Source organism: Anser cygnoides, chromosome 1 (assembly GCF_040182565.1).
Source record: "Anser cygnoides isolate HZ-2024a breed goose chromosome 1, Taihu_goose_T2T_genome, whole genome shotgun sequence".
NCBI classification, from domain to species: Eukaryota; Metazoa; Chordata; class Aves; order Anseriformes; family Anatidae; genus Anser; species Anser cygnoides.
In genome coordinates, this window is record NC_089873.1 from 191069762 (window position 1) to 191078703 (window position 8942).

At 44.4% G+C, this 8942-nt stretch overlaps 1 protein-coding gene across 6 annotated transcripts; it reads left to right on the forward strand.

Annotated features, from left to right (window-relative positions):
- RNF6 (ring finger protein 6) lies at positions 1 to 8084 on the forward strand. Of its 6 annotated transcripts, none has more exons than XM_048072769.2 (5): positions 16 to 148; positions 860 to 941; positions 3628 to 3840; positions 4407 to 4514; positions 5218 to 8084. In XM_048072769.2, exons 3-5 carry the CDS (start codon positions 3648 to 3650, stop codon positions 6951 to 6953), a joined length of 2037 nt encoding a protein of 678 aa, XP_047928726.1. In that variant the 5' UTR covers positions 16 to 148; positions 860 to 941; positions 3628 to 3647; the 3' UTR covers positions 6954 to 8084. The 6 variants fall into 6 exon arrangements, with proteins under 6 accessions (XP_047928725.1, XP_047928726.1, XP_047928728.1 ...); XM_048072771.2 differs by lacking the exon at positions 16 to 148 and adding an exon at positions 441 to 709; XM_048072768.2 differs by lacking the exon at positions 860 to 941 and having other exon boundaries at positions 1 to 148.
- Positions 8085 to 8942: the final 858 nt, after the last annotated feature.

Here is an 8942-nt window from a genome sequence, read left to right on the forward strand (position 1 = left end):
CCCCACCGGCCGGGCCGCGCGCGCATGCGCGGGGCGGCGCTGGGCGGAGGGGGGCCGGGCCGGTGCCGCTCGGAACCTGCGCGTCGCGGCTGCCGGCAGCCGCCCGGACCGCAATCGGGGCTGGAGCGCGCCGCCCGCACACCGACGGGTCGGTTGGGGGGGGGAGTTTTATTTTTTTTTTCCCCTGTTTTTGAGCATTTTTTCCTCATTTTCTTTCCCGGCCGGGAGCGGGGCCGGGCTGTGAGGGCTGCCCGGCCGCAGGCAGCCCCGGCACCCCCCTGGCCGGGCCCTGCTTGGCAGCGCTGAAGGGAGGCGGCCGGCCCGGCCCGGCCCGGCGGCCGTTAGCGGCGGTTGGTGGCGGTGGCGGCGGTTGGGGCCCGGCCGCGGGAGCGGGGGGGGGGGGCGGGGGGGTTGGAGCGCGGGGGGGGAGGGGGCGCAGCGGCAGGGCCCGCGGCCTACCGCGCCCCGCCGCCATTGGCCGGCGGCCGGCAGGCGGCCTGCTGATTGGCCGCGGGAGGTGTCAATCACCGCGTGCGGTGCCTCCCCTCCCCCAGGCGGCCTGGCCGGGGGTCGCCGCCCGCCGCCCCCCTGCGGCACCGACCGGGGGGGGGGGGGGGGGGGTGTCGGGGGCCGCTCGGTGCCTCACGGCGCTGCCGCTTTGTCTGTGTGTCCGTCCGTCCGTCCTTCCCCCGGCCTCACGCAGGGGCTGGTGGGTCCTCTCTCTCTTTCTCTCTTGTTTTTTTTTTTTTTTTTGTTCCAATTCGGTGAGATCATCTCGCCCGGAGGCTGAAGTGTGACAGAAATGCTAAGTAGTGCCGCCGGTTCCCTCGTCTAAACGCGCTTGTCGTCTTGCTTGCAGCCGGTAGCCTTTCGGGAAATGGATGCCCGAGGGAGGTGGGGACAGGAACCCGCGGAAGGGGGCCAAAACCTGAAAGCCTAAGGTATATGTAGCTTAGATAAAAACGAACGTGCATCTTAGTGAGTGTGCTGAAGTAGCTTTCAGTTAAGGAGTATAAGAGTTAGTCTCAGGCTAAAAATTCTACCAAATGTAAACTGTTGCAGTGTGACACCTGTTTCTTTGCGATGCAAGAGTAATTCTGAGTCATTAAGGCCTTTCAATTTCACATTTTTACACCTTATCACTGAGAACCCTTCAGCTCTTCAGTACTCTTAAGTATCTTGAGTGCCAGAGCAGTTCATTTTGGTGCTCTTGATACCCTTCAAATTTCAATACCCTAAAATATTTCAAGGGCCAAAGCACTTCGTTTTGATGTTTGATAATAATAACTATGGGTAGTAGCTGCCATGCAAACAGATGGGACAACTGAACACTTCACACTTCTTATCGTTTCTAAGTGACTCATTTAAAGAGTGTGACTAATCACCCTACCATACAGTTGTCAACAAAACAGTATTTTTTTTTCTACCACCCACAAAAACCGAGGAAGAGGTTTCCAGGCTTTGTATGGATGCAAAATGAAAAGTGAAGAATCTGTTTTGAGCAACAGGTGGAATGCAGATTGAGGGAGACGGCATGCGATGGACTTTTCATCTCTAGAACTTATTTGAGAGTTTTTCTGTGCAGCACATGGTGATACATCCAGGAAGTCAGTTAACTTATGGTCGTGGTAGGGCGAACAGTAGCACTTACTGTCAGGCTTTCATCTAAATAACAGCTTTAAATGAATTTTATCTGTCCTCTTCCCCTTTTCTGTTTATCTCAAGTTGTAAGTCATCAAGAGCAGAGGCGCTTTCTTTAATATTCAGTGCAGTATGGGCTGGGCATTTTCATGACAACAGCCAAGTGTTGGTGCCATCAGGATGATGATAACGCCATAACCTTTGCTGAGTGGAGGGAGGAGACAATTGCGTTTGCTTTGAGGAAACCACGGTAATAAGAGCTGGCTGAGAAACTGGTGTTTCACACTGAGAGAGGAGAAGTGACCTGATTTGAATGTAGCCATGAACAGAAGCCAGCGATTACTTAGCTTGTGAGGTTAAGCAAAGAGAGAGATAGTAAGTTAACAGCCCCCACAAATATTATCAAAATAGAAAAGGTCTTCAAAGGGAGGTACTCAGATTTATCTTTAAGTGAGTTAAGGAGCTAGGAGAGAAGCATTACGTACTTTGGAGTGCAGTATTGGATGCAGGAGAGACCTGAATGACAAGTCTGGTTGGGAAGGGATGTTCGCAAGCGCAGTTACCTGCGGTGGGGGGAAAAGTAGCATGTGGGATGGAAAATGAGGAGACGAAGGATGCATCAGAATGGATCTGCAGGAGAACATAAGCAAGGTATATTAAATGTATGCCGGTGTCTGCTCGTGGCAAATACATTTCCTGATTCTTTGTATCTGTTGGCAGCATTGGTAAAGATTTACTCTGTATTGAATGTATGTCTGATAGTTAGTTGGTTTGGTCTGTTTGTTGGCTCGTGAGCTTTCCTGGGAAGACTAATTACTGAGTGGGAGTGTGCTGAGAATGCTGTGCTGTGTTTCCCCATTTAATGCTTGGAGGGAGTTGGATATGTTGGTCAACTGACACCTCCCCCCCAAAAAACAAACAAACAAGGATGTAACCAGTAACTTCCTCTCCGCAGTAAACGGAATGGTGCTATCTGGTGAGTCTTTTGGCCAGGTGACCTCTTTAGGAGTGATCTGCTCTGTCGGTTGTCTACCTCAGCAGGTGTTACAGGTGACTTTGTAAAAATGTGAGGTTGTGTTGAAAGGATGAGGCTTTGCTCTCTCTTCTTTTAAACTGAATACTGAAGAACAGGTATTCTTTAGGTATTTCTTGATTGGCCTAGAATTGAGTCATAAGCAGAGAGAGCAGGTAGTAGCACAGCAATCGAGAGGGATGATGCCTCTGCCTGCTCACGGGAGGCCTTCTGAGGGCATGGCCCCACTGGTTCAGTGTTGGTAAAGTGAAGGATTTCTGTGGGTAAGCATAGCCTTCGTTCTCCTACACCAGTTTTCTGGAGACGTGTATTCCTTTGTTAGCTAATCCTCGGATTAAAGATGGCAAGGTACAAGTAATGTCACAATGTCAAAAGAATAATTTCCATCAAAAATCTATCCGTAGGCTTTGTGCTAAGGGAGTGGTGGTACCGACTGAGATAATGCTGTAGTCTCACGAGCTTATCAGTAAACATTTCAAGTGGAAGATAGTCTTCTCAAAAGCAGTAACCGTGGTCATCGGAAGTTGCACTGAGTAATTACAGAACAGTGTTTTCAGTGATATTTTAGCCTCTAAAGTACTACACACTGCTGTTGTATTTCCCTCAGGAGAGGGAAACAGATTGTTACCCTTTAATTTCCTATAATATCCTTACTTAGCTAAAATAAATTTGTCTCTGCTATTGTATTTTAAAGTTGGTGTACCAACAGGTGTGTCTTTTCGATAGGGAAAAGGGACTTCTAGCTGTCTTTGTGCAAGTTAGATGCAAAATACTTGCGCGATAAACTACACCAGTGAACTGACTTGGCAAATAACATAGTTTGATTCATCTTAATCATCTTTAGCTATTTATTAATAAACTAACTTAATTGAAAACGCTGGGAACTTCTACAAGTAAATTAGGTAAATTCCTACCTCAATTATTGTGCAGTCTAACCTTCCGATCTCGTTCAGGACAACCTGGCATTCCCATTATGGATCGCTCTCGGCACCGTGCAGGGAACGGCAATGAGCAGGCGTCTTCACGAGAGCACAGTTACGGTGAAGATGAGAGACAACGACAGCGGGAGCGCCTCAGCAGGGAGGAAGCCTATTACCAGTTCATCAATGAGCTCAACGAAGAAGACTACAGGCTGATGAGAGACCGCAACCTGCTCGGCACTCCTGGTAAGATGGGGATGCCCTCAGCAGAGAAGCTGTCATGTGAAGTAATGCTGCTGTTGGCAGGCACCGCACCTGGTTGTACAACTTCACTAGCCTGACAGCTGCTGTTTTCCTAGAAAGGGGGAAAAATCTTACATTTCTGTTTAAAATTAATGATAGCCAATAAAAGTTAACTTAAATAGATACCAAAGCTGGAAGAAAAATAGATCTTTCTCAAGCGCTACACCTCTGTATATTGGTGATATCCAAACCCAAATAATTAACTTCTGCTGAACTAAAGTAGCTGTTCATCTGTGCAGTTTTTTGGGCTTCTGAGTCGCTGGAAGCCAGCGTGCTCTTGACAACACATTCAGGATGCACACACCTCCCCTCCGTGGTACTTGCTTCCTCTGTTATCTGTTTACCTGTATTCCAATTTCACGCTGGTGCTCTGTTTTTAAATTTAATTAATTTTACCTAGTTTCTGAAGATTTTTCTTCAAGATAGAAAACACTGTTACTTCTTCATGGCTGTGTTGAGCCAATAAGTGTCTTATCTAACAGCATTATCAAAATGTAAATTTTTTTCAGGGGAAATAACCGCAGAAGAGTTGCAGCAACGTTTGGAGGGGGCTAAGGAGCGTCTGGCATCGCAGGCTGACCTGGAAAACAGAGAAGGTGAAGGTAGAGCTGTTGGAGGTAAACAGACTTTGTTTGTATGTTTATGTAGTCCGTGATGCATAAATACTGTTCTATACAGATATTTAGGAGAAATGCTGACCAATTTCAGTACCGGCCATTTCATGTCTTCTTACCCATTTTGCCTCAGCAAAATGTTCTTCAATTAAGAGAGATTTTGTAATGATGGAAAATGAACTTAGAATCAATTCTCGTGAAATATTTCCACGTGAGCCACAGATTGCTTTCTCCTCTTCTTCTGGTTTGCCTTTGGTAGGAAATCTAAGAGCACAGAAATAATTTTCACTTTTAATTCTTAAAAGGTTTTATTGTATGTTAGGGGAGTTAGAACAGAAAAGAAGTTAACAGGAGAACTGTTAACCTCTGTGCTGATTTTTGTTCTGTTTCTGTTTGTTTTAACAGTGAGGTTGGTATTATGTATGCTGTCTTCACTTCCCAGCAATATAGGCTTAATCATTCGGCCAATTTCAGTCAGATTTAAGAAGAAGAAATAGCCAGCTCAGGGGAAAAAGATACAGCGAAGTAGTAACCATTTTACATATGGTGTATTTTCAGCAGAATGATATTAGCCATAGAAGGGTGGCTGTCCTGCTAGTATAACGTTGCTGAAGTCAGGGCTCAGTAAGCATAGAAGATTTCGAATGTGTCATTGTGCGCTGAGCGCGCAGTTGTATGAACGTTTGCAATTCTTTGTTTCTCTCAGATTCTGACGTTCTCGGAGAAAACTCAAATGGAGATTCTTTGCTGGAATGGCTGAACACGTTTCGTCGCACAGGCAACGCCACTCGCAGTGGACAGAGTGGGAACCAAACCTGGAGAGCTGTGAGTCGAACAAATCCAAACAGTGGGGAATTTAGATTTAGTCTTGAAATCAACATAAATCATGAGCACAACAGTTTTGAAACTGCTGGTGAAGAGTACGTGGGTATAGATAGCAGCAGGATGTATTTAGAAAGAAGACATCAAAGAGCTGTCAGTCCCGTAACCACACGAACGAGGAGCAGGACCGCGAGAGAGGCCAACAGCGAGACTTCAGGCACTGCGAGGACCAGGTCTTTAAGAAGTTCTGTGGCGCAGAGCTCTGAAGCAGCCTCGCACCCAGTCTCAGGGAGGCTCAGGAGTAGAACGAGGGAGTTGGCAGGCCTTCACCAAACAAGTGCTACACGTAATAATTCTACAGCTGCTGGCGAGCAGAGAGAGATGCCAGAAAGAGGTACTTCTGCAGGAGTCACAAGAGGCAGATCTAGAACTAATGTTCGGATGAATTCAAACCAAAGACTGGAAATTCTGCGGTTGAGGTCTACTCTGAGTAGTCGGAGCCGCTCTCCACTGCAAAGGCAAGGTGACGCTGCTCGTTCTGAGGAACACGGGCAGAGACAGGATAGAAATACGCAGCCAGCCACCAGAACCAGAAGACAAACAGCACAGCTTTCTACGCAGCCTGCCGAAGAACAAGCAAGAGGTGCTGCTCAGACTCCTCAGGTTTCCAGTGCAGCCCCATCCTCGGGAATAACTTCAGAGGAGGAGGAGTCTAGTAGGCCGGTAGCTGCTGTTAGAAGGCATCCAACGATCACACTAGATCTTCAGGTGAGAAGAATTCGGCCTGGAGAAAACAGAGACCGGGACAGTATTGCTAGTAGAACTCGTTCTAGAGTAGGAATGGCAGAAAACACAGTTACCTTTGAAAGTGACAGTGGGGGATTTCGGCGCACGATATCGCGATCAGAACGTGCGGGTATTCGAACCTACGTTAGCACTATACGGATACCTCTTCGCCGGATTTCAGAAACCGGGCTTGGTGAACCTTCATCGGTGGCCCTTCGATCGATCCTTAGACAGATTATGACCGGTTTTGGAGAACTGAGTTCTTTAATGGAAACTGAATCTAACTCAGAAATGCAAAGAGGCGGCCATCACTTAGCAGATGTACACGCAGAGCAGAATAACTCCAGTTCAGCCAACAATAGCAGTGATCCAAGTGAGTTTTCTTCTAGGAATGGGCACGCGGCAGAAGGTGGCAGTGAAACAAACGGACAGAGTGATGACGTTCAACACTATGGCCGCAGTAATGAAAATCAAGAAAGCAGACAGTCTCAAGATGCTAACAACCTAGTGGAAAATGGAACGCTGCCCATTCTTCGTCTCGCCCACTTCTTCCTGCTGAATGAAGATGACGAAGATGAGCGTTTAAGAGGTTTAACCAAAGAGCAGATTGACAATCTTTCCACCCGGAATTATGGGGATATTCACACTGAAGACGAAATAAGTAAAACGTGTAGTGTTTGCATTAACGAATACGTAACAGGAAATAAGCTAAGGCAGTTACCTTGCATGCATGAGTTTCATATTCATTGTATTGATCGCTGGCTTTCTGAAAACTCCACTTGCCCGATTTGTCGGCAGCCTGTTTTGGGGTCTAATGCCACAGACAACGGCTAAAATGATTTATACTGCTCAGTATTCAAGGGTTTATTTCTGCTCTATTTATGATGAGCCAGATCAAATGAGTTGACTTGCATAGGGGTCCATTTGTGTGGGGAGTTTTGTTAGGTTTCTTTAAAAATAATAGGAAACTTGTCTAAATCTAGCAATGTAAATACTATTTTTCTCCAAGTGCAGATCTAGGAGTACACATAGAACCAAATGATATCGGTAAAGTTTATATTTTTTTAGGTAATTTTGTTATGCTAAGCACTTTTGTAAATACGGAAATGCAATAGTTAATCAGTCCTGCTTAATGTATGTTTTTTTTTAACAGTGTAATGGACTCACTTTATTTAGATGACAAATTGTTTCACACAGACCTACCACTGTGTTGAAAAATTAGAGTCTAAATAGCCATCCATTAGCTTTTTGTTCTAAGAACAATTTCTTTTACAGAGAGTCTCTTGCTGGATATGTTTGCTAAAGATATTTAAGTTACTTGAAGTGCTCATTTTAATATACAATATATTTTTTTTAACATTGAAATATCCTTTCCAAAAACTTGCCAATTTGGTTCTATTTAAAATTTTTATGGCAATTTTTGCATGTGGTTTTACACAATGCTTAACGCTGACAAGTTCATATTCAAAAGTGGAGGGGTTAGTGACATTATAAAATGTACATAATTAAATGCTGTCTTTGACAATCGCCGTCTTTTCCGTACAGACAGCAGTCAAATCAGTGGCAATTCCAAGAGGGTGTGTCTTACTCAACGTGATATTTGCTCAAGGAATAAATGAGCACTGAGGATGTCATTTTACTCTTCCAAATTACTCAATATTCATGTTTTTTTTTTGACTGCCTTAGTTTAAAGAGGGAAATAATTCCTTAACCATTATATTGTCTACGATATGCATGTTTTGTGCATCCTACTCAGAAAAACAAAACAAAGGCTTGAAGTGTTTTTGTACAGAATTTTAAGGTACATATATTACTAGTCCTCCTAAAACATGTCTGAGGACCAAATGGCAAAAGACACTAAAAAGGACAAAATAAGCTTCCCTTAAAGTTCCCAGATTACTGTATAATTAGATATTAAACTTTATACCAATAACTTATAAAGAAATAAAGTTGCAAAGTAAATAATTGAGGCTTTGTGTGAATTACTCTTGAGCCGTATCCAGTAGATTGATAACAAGACTCAGTCCATAACAAGGCGATGGACTGCCTTGACAAGACACATTTCAGTTACAACATCCGGTCATGACAACATTGAAGGGAAATGGTACAATCCTGTCTTAAGCTATGTCCTTTTCAGTTTTGCACGTGAAAAGCTTGTGTTAGAAGTCCCACAGATTGGAGGTGCTTTTCTATTCCTAAAAGTAGTTCTAAGAAATTTCTTAGATTTAAGTGAGCTTAAGGATATTGGTAAGATCTCTTCTGATGTGATTTGGACTGCTAATTTTTACTAACGTTAACACCTTTCTTGAGAGCCTCCTTAGCAATGTTAAAAAGTGAGGAAACTGAAATGTTATTATCAGAACTACCTTTTTTTTTTTCCTGTTACTCCTGCTACGGACAGTGTCTAAATGCATGGATGCCTTCTGCTACTTCGTTTTCTCTCTATGGTTTTCTTTTATATTTGATAGCTCCCTCACTCAAGTCCCACGTTTGTAGAAACCTGACTTCGACTTGCTGTTGCCTTGCTGATTGGTTCTTTCAAAGTCATTTTGAAGTTAAATCCCTTACTGTGGGGAATATATATATATAGCTTTTTTTTTTTTTTAACTAACTAGTTGGAATTCTGCTTACCTGCTCACTAATGCCCTAAAGGTTAGAGGGAGGATGCTCATGGCTTCTTTCATTAAGATGAGATTTTAGTGTGTAATGTTAAGAGCAAGATTTCTGATAGAGTTCAAGACAGGGTACCTGTAACTGAGCTTCAGGGGTGGAATATTCAAAAGTACGGTTAGTTTTCCTTAGAAATCATGGGCTACTGGATAG

Coding starts and splice junctions, on each gene's coding strand:
- RNF6 (XM_048072768.2), top strand. CDS start 25: ATGCGCGGGGCGGCGCTGGGCGGAGGGGGGCCGGGCCGGTGCCGCTCG. Junction 3,841..4,406: donor CAACCTGCTCGGCACTCCTG/GTAAGATGGGGA, acceptor AATTTTTTTCAG/GGGAAATAACCGCAGAAGAG. Junction 4,515..5,217: donor TGAAGGTAGAGCTGTTGGAG/GTAAACAGACTT, acceptor TGTTTCTCTCAG/ATTCTGACGTTCTCGGAGAA.